At 36.6% G+C, this 15,333-nt stretch overlaps 1 protein-coding gene across 1 annotated transcript in view; it reads right to left on the bottom strand.

Annotated features, from left to right (window-relative positions):
• Window positions 1–14,731: 14,731 nt before the first annotated feature.
• arhgef9a (Cdc42 guanine nucleotide exchange factor (GEF) 9a) overlaps window positions 14,732–15,333 on the bottom strand; it is a 222,333-nt gene continuing 221,731 nt past the window's right edge. The window contains exon 10 of the mRNA XM_041196400.1: window positions 14,732–14,913. Within this exon, the coding sequence (XP_041052334.1) occupies window positions 14,732–14,913 (182 nt within the window). The remainder of the gene's footprint in view (window positions 14,914–15,333) is intronic.

The raw sequence follows: 15,333 nt of genomic DNA, 5'->3' as shown, positions 1-15,333 counted from the left end.
CCAAGGCTGCAGAGGACTTGATGATAATGCAGCAGGGCCTCATTAACATCATGTAGCTCCACTTGCTGCCTGCCGGCCAGTCAAATGAACAGCCCAGGAGGAAACATCAGTGCCAGGAGGCTGCAGCATGGGTGTATTGTGGAATTAGCAACTTTGGGGAAGATTAGCAATCAGTTTGGGAGGGCTGAGGGGAGGCTACAGTGACAGAAGGAAGATGCCAAAGACTTCCTTTGAAGGGCTTAGGGAAAACATTATTCCTCCTGGCCCACAAATCCTGTAAAGAGTCACTTACCTGGGGAATTGTTAGCTCCTGCTTCTGTTTCACTGCTGAGTTTCCTGACCCCTGGGAAATCTGTATAGCCGCAGTTTCATTTCAAATCAGGCTCCCATTAACACTACAAACAGCCTGAGTTAAGTATGTTTATAAGCCTTCAGCATATTCAGAGCAGGATACTCAGGCACCCCGATATCCCCAGTTGTAAAAACGGCAATGGGCTTGTAAATGGTAGGTTTGGGTTGCATTCATCTTTTTAACCACACCCCTCCATCAAGACCTATGTCTTCAGCTCTTTAAATTTTGCTTGGCTGCCTTCCTCCAGCCTTACTCAAGGCAGTCTGAGCGACTGATTTGCATGATTCATCTGATCTTCCATCTCTCAAATAGCCTACCTGTGCTCATCAGTTCATAAAATTAACATTGTGTGACTGGTTGCTTGAGGGTTTTACACTCCTGATCAAGTAACCAGGTTCTTAAATCATCTGGAACTATTTCCAGAAATCCTTGTCTTGCATTTAATAGAAAATACACTGATAATCTATTCTACACTTGCTTCCCAGCCACACCTCCCGTGTGTCTTCAAGCTGGATAATCATTTCTCAACTAGAACTGTGTGGATTTTACTTAATTTCTTCAATTTCTGTTTGTATGATTCAGGTGATAATCTCATAAGCCCCAATCATAACTGTCTTACAACATCATAATTAACATTATCAGAAGAATTAACATGAGAAAATGCTGAAAGTGCTATCCATTTTAATGGTGTCACTAAGTACCCGGTCCATTCAGTTTTGGCCTACCTTTGACAGTTAACAATGCAAATGCTGAGATAAAACTAACAATATCATTGCCTCTATAAAACTTGGAATAAGATTTGACTTTGATAAAATGGCAGGTAGGCAGAGTTCCATAAATCCACGACTGGATTTGCTGGTGATGAGTGTAATTTCTCTGCCAGTCCAAGAGCTTGATGATGCTCTTTCTCGCAGCATAATAGCATTGTTTCTCCTTCTGGTTGGCCTTGAATTCCATGTTGTTCTATCTCACCTTGAAGTTTGAATTGGTCTTCCTGCTGTTTACAACACTCTTATTCCTTGACAGCTTTCAATTTTCACATTTCCATCTGGAAAACCCGTTCCTTGCCTTTCTCCCCAATTGACAATCAGACTAAGTCAATCTCTGCTCTTTTAGCCATATGTGATACATCACTGTTTCTATGCTGTTCATGTGAATTTTTAATCAGTTTATATTGCCTTTATCATCAGTGTCTTTCAGATAGCTGCTCCAATCAGTACAAGTTTGAGATCTTGCCTTAGATACGTTTTGCGTACATTACTAGAAGCAATTCCTATGAGCAATCTGAGCATCTCATGTTCTTCTATTGTCTCATATCCATTATATGTAACTATAACCCAGGCTTTATCAACAATATCCCCTTGTGTTCTGAACTGCCTTTCATACAGGTGCTTCACGTGTTTGCTTGGTCCACTTTCAAAGAGATTTGTGAGATAAGACTAGATACAAATTGTTAAGTTGTTTTATTTCACACAGATTAAACATACAGAGTAAGGATCAAATTCACTTAGATCAGTACAATTTGTCTTTACGTAATAACAAAAACACTAATCCTCCCCACATTAGTGGGTTGCTTGACTTCAAACAAAATAATTTTGAATTAGTACCTGCATTCTAACCTTCTCATAGCCTTTGCTGGGCTCTAATGCCTGTGGCTCTACCTCTTAGTTTTTCCTCTCCTGTTCAGAGCTGGAAAGGACCACATGCAAATATCTGGTACTAATAACTTCCCAATTACAGAGACAAGCTAATTAGTTGCTCATTGTTTACAGCCTTTGAGGAAAATAACTTATTTTTCTACATTAACTACCGATTACCTCAGTACTTGTTTTAATCTTGTATGAATACATTATGCTTTAAACCACAGCTTGTCAAAGTAACTCTCGTTCCAAATCCGTTTTATAGCAAAACAGTCAAAATAAAAGTCCTGAAATAGTCAATGACATATTTTTAGATTGGGAGAAAAATAAAGTCAGAGAAACACTGACCACAGTATTATTGACCAAATAGAAATTAGAAAATTGTAAATAAGAAGTGGGCTCCTATCACGTAACATACCTTTTTTATATCCTGTCGAGGGAGTATGAGATGCAAGAAAAATTTAATTCCTTCTAAGTTGGTGTTATAAATACAAGATAACGTGTTGATCAAATCTCTCTATGCAATAATTTTTCTGCAGTGATGATCTTGCACTTCTTAACACTGAATTTTCACTTCATTCCATAATGTTAGTTAACTGCTTTAGAGGAAAGAAAATCAGATTTAGAGTCAATTTAAATAAAAAGTAACCCGTGAGTGAGTGTGAGACCATCATTTGACATTAGCCTTCAGACAATACAACAAACTACCCAAGTTTCACTTTACAATTTTCAATCCTCCAATAAATTATCACAGTTACATATTCTCAGTTGTTCATTGTCCTAGAGATGTATGGACCCTATTGGTTTTGAAGGGTCTGATTTACAAGCCAATAGTTGACCATTCCAAGTATCATTTCCCCGCAACTGTTGGAGTAAATCTGAGTGAATCTATAATTGTGCTTATAACTGGCTTAATTTTTTTGCATGAATTTTCTCGCCTCGTGAAAACACTGACCTCTTATGTTACGTTGGACCCCCTAGCCCAGCCATCCTGCACTATCTCATCCAAGAAACTACTTTTCATGTGTGGGCATTGATAGTGAGTGAAAGCAAGTTGTGCAACCACAGCCTGATTTTACTCTTGCCTGACATTGAAGTGCTGGTGTATAGTGACCAAGAGCAGGAATCCTTGCTGATTCCTCCTATCCCTCCTTAGCTATTTGAAGAACAATTACTCACACCCTCTCCACTCCACAACTCAGCATAAACAAAGAATTGAATGTTGGCTTTGTTCCATATTTAGCAAGAGATATATCAGGAGAGCTGACTGATTTATGTTTTGCACACAATATGTAGTTTGTGACTCAAATATTAACAGTAGGATAATTTGCTGTTTTACAAGATTTGAGCTTGAGATTAATAATACCATTAGGGCCCTTTGACTGAGTCACGTTTACTAGAAATTGCCCCAAAGTAGCTATCATTTTTGATAGAATGGGGAATAAATACAGCATGTAAATGGGCCCTGCAGATCTAGAAACATCCAGGTTTTAACTCAGGTGAACTAGCTAATTTTAGCCATGGCAATAGGTGGGTACTACAATCAACCACAGCACTCCAAACTTCTGAGGGTTGGGGAGGCAATGCAAAGCCTTCTTCCTTATCACTGTCTGGTGACTTTTACTGAAAACTGCATGTTACGGACATCAGTTGAGGCAAGAATCATCCATACCCCTGAATATCACTGAAGGTCCAATATTCTGTTAAATTTACTGTTTAGATTCATACATGATGAATGATCTCTGGTTGACGCATCAAAGGGTGACAATAATTCATAATGCTTAAAAACTAATTCATGGGATGTGAGCATTGCTGGCTAGGCCAGCATTTATTGCCCACCCCATTTAAGAGTCAACCATATTGCTGTGGGTCTGGAGTCACATGTAGGCCAGATGATTTCCTTCTCTAAAGGGCATTAGTGAACCTGATAGGTTCTTACAACAATTGACAATGGCTTCATGGTCATCATTACAGATTTTTATTGAATACAAGTTCCACCATGGCAGGATTTGAACCAGGGCATTACCATAGGTCTCTAGATTACTAGTCCAGTAGGAATACCACTACACCACCACTTCCCCTAAAAATTGAACTGCAGCAAACACCATCATTTTCAAGAAAGGATTGGGAAATAAATTCACAAAAGGCAATAAGCCAAGTATGAACCTGACCTTAAGCCACTATTTGTGGCAAAGGCACATACAATACACTAAGTAGCTGAAAGCATTTATTGTGTACATTGTGGGATTTCAATACAGGTACAAAACTATAACAAAATATTGTTCAGCCACAAACATTAGAATATACATACACAGGGCCATAAAACAAAAGGAAATTAAAATCCCTAGAACCAAGAAAACAGTGAAAGAAAAAAATTATTCCTTATTTACACATAAAAATATATGCTGTGAAAAAACACCCAAAGGCATTCATAAAAATACTGAAAAGCAAGTAAGCAGCAATATTGCAAAACATAAACCAAGTTATATCAGACGGAAAGGTGTTGAGATTTTAATGATCATTATTTCACAAAAGGCAATCAAATATCCAGCAACAAAAATGGTCAATAAGCTTTTTTTAAAGACAATATCTGATTTAAAAGGGATTTTGAATCTCAATTTGCCCACTTTTAGCTGACTTGTACTCTATGCATTCCATGATTATTAAATGTACACCTCATATGTGATTTAGTTTGCCTTCCTTTTACAATCATGAAATGGCCAAATGATTACTTGAGTCAGCAATAAATGACTAATGATTTTAATTCTTCAATGTATAATTATGAGTCTTGCTGATGTGAAAACACTTGTACCTCTCACAATATCTAAACCTATCAACGGCACACTTACTATCAATAAGTGAGGACATGAAGTCTGAATGCCTCAGTTTTCCTCCACTGCTTCTCCTCATCTCTCCTGCTGATGCCGTTCATGGATGTGGACAACCTTCCAGTACCCCACCTGACTGGTCAGATGTGAGACAGGATAGTCTCACAGCAAGGTCTTCAATTGTAAAAAGTATTAAAGCCAATGTTGTCCTCACTCAACATCCACAATACATACTTTCCAGTAGGACAACACCAAAACTACTGACTGCACTAACTCACCATACACCTAGGATCTCCTGCTTTGTATGACCTCATGATAACTAACCAATGAGTTATTTGAGTGAGTTTTCTCTCACAAACTTTAAACCAATAATAGAAGAGCTTACTATGAACCCAGTGAGAAAGCAGAAAATTATGTCACTCAGTCAAAAAACTTTAAAGGGGGATTTTATAGATCAAAATAGGAGATCTATTTTAATTTCACAAGATGTGTGCATTGATATTTTCAAGCTCTATTGCAGCTGTCTAATTTCACATTGAGTTCACAATTACAGACAGCCGTGGGCCCCAACATGGACATAATTATACTTCCTAAAAAGACCAAATTAAGAATGGTTTGGAATATAATCAGTTACGTTCTGCACAATTTCCATACAAATGACAAATGTTCCATTTTATGAGTAGCAACAAAGCTTTAAAAAAAAAACCTTTGGAAATCAGCTGTTACCTTTTTTAATTGCAAGACAGCTTTTAATGCATGTAGAACAACATTGACAAACGTTCACAAAAGTTACAAAATTCTTATGTCTAAATTTGATAAACAAAATAGAAAGAACATTTTTTTTCTTTTCCAACATTACAGCACCAAGCTTACATACATACTTTTGTAACTATTCATAGTGGGTGGGGAGAGTGGTGTTGGGCGGAGGAGGATTTACCTAAAACACGTTCTGCCAGCAGTGGGTAGGGAAGATAGTGGCACAGTTAGTTGAAAAATTCAGAAAATTGTGTACAATTTAAAATCTTTCTAACCATGGGTCTAGTAAACACTGCAATTTGACATTCATTCTCATTAGCACTTATAGGCAACAGTTCTTAAAAATAACTGCTAGGTTTCCCTTTCCTCTGGAAGCCATTTTACTTTGTGTTTTTGAACAGAGGCTTGACTTTGTCAGTGAGATCACTGCATTTCAAAACCAATCGGCCAACTTCTTAAGGTGGTACTCTGCAGGCCATGGTACTTTACCAGAATGGCAAACTCAAGCATCACCATGGAAAGTACACTGGAGATAATGCAATTTTTGGATGTTTTTTCTCAATAAAATGGAGGATGAATTATATTATACCAGGAAAATCATTATACTTAACATGATTTATGTCATTCCAGGAAGAAAAACTTATTTCATGCAGAACCCAGCTGCTATTCACCTCTCCTGAAATTTTAGGAAAAGCAAAAATTTGCATCATCAGTCAGCAAAGAATGATGAGTTTATGTTTGTTCTTGATATGTTTTGCCCTGATAAGCCATGCTATCCTCTGGAGGACTGATGACCCTACAGACATGTTTGTGAATTTTGACACTTTGAATTTGACCAGTTGGGTGTTACAGTATGAATGAGCACAGCAACTCTCCCTCCCAACACATTCTTTTTGTTTTGACTCTCTATCCTTAATTTTAATTAAAGCAACTTAAAGCAAGAGAACCTAAGAACAAGATCCAACTCAAGCATGTGACTACTGTAGAGTTGTGAGTTCAGCCAAATTTGTACTTAGTTTTCAATCACTGAAACAGATCCCACTAGAGAAGCCTGAGAGTCAATACTCATCACAATTAAGGTTCACATCAAGACAAACTGAGCTAAACTACAGCAGAAATATTCTAATTCCAACCTCTACCATTCACTGGTGATACAATGTTTTCAATTCATATTTTTCCCTGTCTCTACATTGATTTGGTCAATAGTGAATTATTCTTAATTATGGCCTTTGGTCACTTATGGTCAAGAGGAACATTATAACTAGATCTGGTAACTTAACAAAAATACATATTAAAATCAATACCAAATTATCACTTTAATATTGATTGTGTAAAAAATGTGATGAGAATCTTCTTATATTGAACTCCCTATGATTGTTCAAGCAAAACAATAATAATGTCTTCAACAATAGGAAATGATGAAGGGGATTTTAATCCTACCTGCCTAATGGAAGCTGGAAAGTAAGCAGTTAATATCTACTGGCACGTTATCCGGCTATGTCCCATCCTGATCCTACTGTTGATGATTTTTGCTGATATGACTACACTATGGCTAAACTGGCACTTTCCATCTTTAAAAATGTAGGTTGAGGTCTGATGATGTAATCACACCCCGATTGCAATTTGAACTCTAGCTTAAGTGAGCTTTTCAAACTTGTCAGAAGAGGTTCAGAAGAAATACAGACCATTCAACGTAAGTGTTTTACTTTTCTTTGTGGGTCCAGGAGGAGCTGCAGTACTCTTTTGTGCACCAAAGGTCAAAGTGAGGCTTTCCCTGACCCAGTCTCCCTATGTTCTGTACCATGCGATGCCCCCTGAATGCCATTCCCACACTTAACTGAGGGCAAGCTGGTAAAGATTTCCTGATTTATTTTTAACAGGCCTATAGCTACACCATGCTCAGTTCCAGCCAACTGATGGCGTGTTAATGAGGCCCAGTGATGAAAATTACCATTGCCTCCTTCTAACACGGACTGGCAAGAAATTAATTGACTCCCACAGCTTCACACCAGAAACCTGAAACAAGTTAAATTCAGTTCCGATAACTGGGATTACTAAATTAATGGATACATCTAGTATCAGTATCAATAATTTTCAGGTCAGATATAGCATGGATATGCAGAACAAACCTCCCTCTAATCTACCTAACAAAATACCTCAGATCCAACATTAGAACAACAATCTCTATCACTGCAAAACTCTTCCATTTCCCACACACACATTTAATGCAAATTAGGGGCAGTTTTGTGCTGCGAATGCAGTAAATGGATGAAGAATACCCAAATTAATTTCATATAGGACCTTTATAGCCAATAGACAGAGAGACCTCTATTCCATTCAGAGTAGGCTGATTTTAAACCCAGGCCAAAGAGATACTCCATCACTAGTCCTTAGTGTTCTGGTTAACACCATCACTCTGTTGGCTTTCTGGCTATGTTGCTGGTCTTCTAAGGAACTGAAGACTATAAAAGTATTTTTATAAGCAAGTTAAGGCTGGTCTGTTTGCAGGTGATTAGGTGATTTAATTTATCCAGCTGATCATATGTCACGTTATTTTTTGTTGGAAATTGTCTTTAATGCTCTTAAGATATATATATATATATATATATATCTTACAATGGAATTGAGAGTTATATCCCAGAGTAACTGTTATTCTACATTGTTTGGGGGGGGAACAAGTTTACTTACTTATAAAGAGAATGTTATTCAAGGGCTACATGGGTGATTTTTTTTTAACAAAAGGAATGTGAAATTATATTGATACACTGACCTCTGTGCTGGAATTTTTCATATATACTCTGAAAGAAACAAACTTTTCTCCCTTCTAAAGGTGCTAACCTTTAGTATAAAGGTGAGTGCCAGTACCTCTCCACCCAGTATAAAGTGATGTGGATGTCAGCAGATTAATTTATTGTACAGACTGTCCTTACTAGTCCCTGCCCCAGTCCTAATCCTCTCATTCACATATAAGTAATTTTCCAGTGACTGAGGTCAATTATAGCCCTCCAGTTGCTGGCCCAGTTAAGATCAGCAATCAATTGTGTAACCTTCTGGTTTATAGGACTTGTCACCACACAGGGCAATACCTTTACCTACTAATCCATTGGAGAAATAATTTCAAGTGTTATAGCCAATCAGTCCATTTGATATTATCTGAATTCGTCCATAAAATAAAACATCCATCAAACATCAGAACATCAAGCTGTATAAATTAATTATTATAACTAATTATTTCATTCTCTACACTTCTTTTATTGGCATTTTATAGCTCTAATATAGAGAAAATATCCTTTTGTTAAAAACTTCTCTTACAACATAAAGAGTAAGGATATTACCATTTAGGCTATTACAGAGAAAATATATTGTAAATACTTTACCATTAATACTTTCTAAGTCATGATGTGTTTAACTGGGACATTTATAATATTGGGGCTAGAGCACTGTGCAATATTAACATTTTGTTAAAATATTCATCCTGGATTTCTGTTTTAGTAAAAGTATTAATTATGGGCAAAATTCTTGATTAAATGGCAGGCAAATTAATCTTTTATGAACATATTTAATGCCCAAATCAAAAGGTTTGAGTTTAACTAAATGGTATCTAAAATATTACTTGGAGCAACTTCACAGATTAATTTCATATAAATATAGCAGAAAATCGATACTATTTGTGGAAAGTAGCAAGTTAGTTAATTAAATCTTTTCTTAACTTCCAGATGTAATATGGCCATATAATGTGAGTCAGCTATAGTTGTATCCCTCAACGATCCTGTTTTACTCAGGATGTTCCAACTTTAAATGGAGCACTGAGGAAGCAGCTGCAGCAAATAAGACTCACGACTTGACAATCAGCAATTTGCCTGTTCTCCACAAAATCATGCTCCTGTGCCAAGTGGAGACCTAAAATTTGTCCTTCAACACATTGCAGGTATCAATGCCTTTATAATTAACATGTAAGTTATAATTAATAACAGATATGTCATTATTATATATACGTTTTCATGTGAAGGAATCAATGATACAAGTGCATATAAATTGCTAAGTACTACTCATAGTCACAGTAGACTTAGGATAAATGACAGTGAGCCAGAGATATATTTGTGCATTATAGGGAATATCCCATTTGTATTCTACATGAATGAATAAAACTGAAGTGAATCTATATTCAGGAGAAAGTTTTCCCGTGAAAGAATGTGTTTAATTCTACCTACCTATCTACATCCAAAAGCTGACAAAATTCATTTGCAACCTCTTCATTTATAATATTGGCCATTTCTATCTTGAAAAGTGAATATCTAAGCTCTGGTCTGCTGGAGCTTTTGGCTGGATCTATGCCAATATTATCCTACTCTTTGCAGCATGATTCACATAGGAATCTCAAACCTATCTAAATTGGTAGCAACTAGCATTTAACACAATCATGTTCAACTAGTGATTTTACCATGCTATGGTTTGTCTTGCAACAAGAAGTCAGGATTTGCAATTAGGTTTTGTTGACTGGTGTTTTATCACTTCCTAAAAATTATCAAACAACGCCATGTATGTTTCAAAAAACAGCAGTGGGACCATGCATAGCATCCAATGGCATCATGCATGCGTTGCTTTTCAAATTCAAACAGCAATTTTACAAAATAAAATTAATGAATCCATGAAATAATCCCTTTACGGCAAATTTTTACATATGTAGAAATGAAATTCTGAGCAAAATGCTGATATTTTACAGGGCCAAGCTAAATTATAATGGTTACTTAAAGACTTCATTCTAATTAATGAACGTTACAGTACTGGCTTCAACAGGATTGTCTTGTTACTCAATTGATCACCCATAGCATGGCATGTTGCAATATGTTATGTACTGAGAATCACACTTCTGTATTGAACAAGGTGTATTTGGACATGCGCATCAATAGCAAGAAAGTCCTATTCATTTTTTCAAACAGTCGAGACTGCTTAGATCGCATTATTATAGCTTTGTAATTGGACATTGCTTTTGTTGTGACATTATATGCCAATGCAAGGAGATGGCATTCCTCACGCTATTTCTCAGTACACTCGAATTGATGATTAGACATCATTTACAAATCCAGTGCCTGTAACTATGCAACATTTGGTACAAAGAGTTCAAAACTGAAGCATTTGCTTTACTAGATGCAATAATTCTAATCTACATTGTGTGGACTTTAGAGAATTGTTCCTGCCCTTGTGACCCACATCCTTTGTAACGATTCTTTTTTCACAGGTAAGAACCATTTAATGGTAATTCTTATACCTGAGTTTCTCAATTGTAAGAGGCTGCTGCTTCACAATTTTATTTTTAACTGCTAACCATGGCCTTTTCTAAGCCTTTTCACATCCCTCTGTCTACTGACCACTATCCCCACCCCACCCCCTCCCCCTCCCGTGAACTTGTTCTTTAATCTGTGCACTAATATTCCAAATGTTCATTCTTACATTTACTTTATGTGCACTGGCAGTTTTCAGAATTAATTTTACATAGCACTTCACTGACATATTGGAAATAATGGACCATGTCTTCAATCATCAGACATTTCCTATATGAGTTATAAAGTAAGAAACAAAATTTGGCAGTTTACCCTTAGTTCCACAGGAACTGGAAGGTGGAGCCACTCCCGAGCAAGTTAATTTGAAGTATTTTTTTATGACAGTAACTCTGTTGCTAGACAGAATGTGTGACAATATTGACACAAAGCTGCATAAAATCACGGAAAAATTGTACACTGACTTGTGTGTGCATGTGTGCATAAATGCCATATGTCTGGTTTCCATAATGGCAATGTTGCACAGAGTGTTATGACTTACATATATCTAAATGATCCAAGGATGTCTGATCAATACAATATGAATTGGGAAGCTGCTACCACCCGTTTGTGTGAAGCAATTATGCTCTACTGCGTTAATGCAATTAGGCAAAATTGAGGGGTTTTATGTAGTGATAGACTGGTACAATAACCTGGTTTGTACTGGCATCAGTTAATATGCTTACAAGCATGGAATACTTTGCCTTGAGATAATTTGATCTAAGATAAAATGATTCTGAATTTTAGTTAACCTTATAAACAGTCTTTTGGGTTAGAGGTTTATACTTGTAGTGAGGTAAAGTCAGCAAGGTGTAGAAATCATAATCTCATTTCATTTCATATCCAAACAAAGAGAAATAACTCCCATATTTTAAAAAAATCTTCAACTTTTTTTACTCCTCTGAACACTCTGAGTATTGTTGATGGACTATGGATCTGTGGGTTTAGCAATATTCCAACCCCATTGCCAAATAAGCTATTCTTCACATATGAATCTGGACAGTTCTTACTAGATCACTGCATATGTGCACCTTCTAGCAGGTATTATAGGATAGTGATCAGGAATGAGAGCCCATGGCTGTTGAGATCAGTTTTAGTATTTCTATTGCTGACCTAGATCATGTCATTCAAAATCAAAAATTTTGTTCTGTGTGGCAGGGTATTTCACCAGTTCATGATTTTACCCAGTAGACCACTGAGGAAGCCCAAACCATATTCAGCTACCCTCTGCAAAAGGCTAACAGATAGCTATTATTACTCTTTCTTAAGTGTGGTGAATAGGTTTAGCAAAAATATACAAAGGAAGCTTATCAATATCTATTCATTCATCAGTGGTATCCAGTTCCCATCCAGGTAAGCATGTTAAGTGATAAATCATTATGCTATTTATCATAATAGCACTGGTTGGTTCAGCAGAAGTTCTCTCTCTCTACACTCGAAAATTCAAGGACCACTTTTGTTTGTTCACATTGCCATTCCAATCCAACACTGCGTTGTTGTACATATGGGGGAGGGTGCTTTATTTTGTTCAAGATTTTGAATTAAGATCTCACCTGGCTTACTGGGCACAGCAGATCCCTTAGTCATATATTGCAAAGAGCAAGAGCTAGCAAGATCAGTGTTCTGGCCAATATTCCCCTGAGAAACCTCTTATCCAGTACCGGGTCAAGTGACAAAAAAAGGATGCCTTAAATACAAATGCATAGGCACTATTTGCATCATCCTATGCGGTCATTTGACTGTATGCTATACAAAGATGTCATTGATAATGACTGCCTGCCTTCAGATTACAGCAAGCACAGAAGCCTTGGCCTTCTTCTTCATACAGGCTGCATACTCTGCTGGTGTGTGTCACAATGTCAATCTCCAATTACAATCCATAGTTTCACATTTGGTCCAACTGATGGTTGAACAGTACCTGATATCCTTACCAATACAGGCAGGTACTGAGAATCCCAGAAAACTGGACTGGTGGAACTATGTACCAGTCAATCACTAGTTTATATGGCACATCATTCTAGAATTTACCTGAGCAAAGAGCTTGAATATGATTGGCCAAATATCACAGAAATTACAATGAAACTAAGTAATTAGGGCTTTAATAAGTCAATAAAGTAGAAATAAAACAAAAGCAAGCCACTAAATGGATAGCAATAACATATACCTGAAGGACTGTATCCTCAGTTTTAGAAAATACATTTTTGATTAAACAGGATTTTAGCTAACTACTTTAGTTACAGGGCACCAACAACCTTTATATAATGACAGCACAGAATGAGCGATCTCCCAGTTGGCAGTGAATGACCCTCATATAGCTAAATGCCTGTGTATTGAATCAAATACTAACTAGGTTTTCTTTTTGAATTTAACTTCTATATTTTTGGCACTAGTTTAATAAATATTTAATTATTTAGATTGTTAGAAAATAATATCTAGCTATGATTATTGGAAAAGTAGCTCTGTAGTTCTATAAAAATGTTCATTATTATTTCAAAAGATTGGCTATTTTACCATTTTTATACTATGTATGATTTCATCATATGCATTGGAAATGCAATATAATGAAATTTTAGCACATCACAAAACAAATGCTTACATCACTTGTGGCACAAAACATTTTTGTAGGACAATATTTAAAGATAACTTAACGCCTTAATCTGTAATGGTTCCTTCATAACGTAGTTTGTAATCTACTGTGTAGTACACTGTTCAATCCACACAGCTCCATTGAATTGCAAACACTTCAGTTAAAACAGTCCAGAGATATCGTAGGGCTACCACATGGGATCGATCAGATATTTAATGCTGTTCCTGTGGAAGTGCTGGCAAATGTCCAAGGATGCACAAGATGAAGAAAGGATAAACTGACTGCTGAAAAGATCACGCCTTCTCAATGTAAAATACATTTGGATCTGTTATTGATGCTTATTAACTGTTAATTATAACACTGTAACAAATGTGGTTTAAAACATAACAATGAATGTTAATTATATTAAACAATTGATTTTTCTGGTCAAAAGGTAGTAATTATATATCCATTGTGTTGAATGATTTTGCTGTATTGAGGAATAAAATTGGCTCTTAACCACCTAAGTACAGAGATAACAAAGGAGTGGTCCTGTCAATTAACTCTTACCTTGTGAAGAACTACAAACTCCATGGCAAGTACTGGAAATGCTGCGACTGATATATTAACACAATGACTAATAGTCCAGCATTCTCAAACACTTACCTCTTCAAACGGAGTTTGGGATTGTTCACTCGGTACAACCTATATACATGGATATATAATAAATCATCAAAAGTGTGGCCACATTATTTGTCATTAAAACATCTGTAGTAGCTTATGTAGAACTAATCAAGCAATAAAACATTCACACTCTGGTACATATGTAATAAGCTTATAGGATAACAGAAGCAAGATATATGTATATATACACACGCGCATATATATATAATACATATATAATATAAATATATATATGTGTGTGTGTGTCTGTGTATGTAATTGTGTACAGCTGCATTAAAGTGCACTGAAGAGCACACCTAAGTTCACATATCACAAATGAAATAATGTGATGAAGTTTGAGTCTGAATTTCAGTTTTCCTTTCTGACCTTCGGTTGTCATACACCGTACGATTTTTGAACAGTTGAACCCACATTAAGAAATAATTAGCTAAAATGTTGCTTTGAACCAAGGCTCAGCAGGGAAGGTGTCAGCAGATGGTTAAATCACCTAGATCCATGATCCAAATGTTGTTTGTTGGTCCACATTTTGTTTTTAACTGCCAAGAGTAAACGTCAAGGGCCAGGTCCTCCTATAACAATATGGCCTGTTACTTTTTAAATGGCGCTAACCTACTGAAGTTCTGCCAGAATGGAGACTGGCTGCGTTTGGGCTCCGTTAGTTCATACATTGACCCCTGAGGGATGCCATCAGTGAGCATGAAGTTTCTCTGATGGACAGGATCCGGGGGTGCTGGGTATGAAGGAGGTAATGACCTTGTGTAGCTCACTCCTGAAATGAAAGAAAAAAGTTATTAGGCAATGTTACATGTTATATTGAATTCTCTTCATAGTACAATATTTAGTAGCTGGCTAAAGGGGTATTTAGAACTACAATTGTAAGACTGGTGCAAAGTAGCTTTACTTCATACCAAAGTTGCTTATAATATATACACAACCTGAATCTGGTGATATGGCCCCATCTGCATCATATAATGGTTCCAACATAGAAGGAGATTATTCAGCCTTTTGAATTTGTTTTGGCTCTCTATTAGCACAATGTAGCTACTCCCACTCCCCCACACTTACGCTATACCTCTGCATTGTTTTTCTTTTCAGATTCTTATCCAATTCTTTTTTGAAAGCCACGATTGAATCTGCCTCCACCATACTGTCAGGCAGGGGATTCCAGATCCTAACCACCTGCCACATG

Source organism: Carcharodon carcharias, chromosome 9, assembly GCF_017639515.1.
Source record: "Carcharodon carcharias isolate sCarCar2 chromosome 9, sCarCar2.pri, whole genome shotgun sequence".
NCBI lineage: Eukaryota > Metazoa > Chordata > Chondrichthyes > Lamniformes > Lamnidae > Carcharodon > Carcharodon carcharias.
The sequence above is the reverse complement of the archived record's forward strand: the minus strand, read 5'-3'. Positions and strand labels throughout refer to the sequence as shown.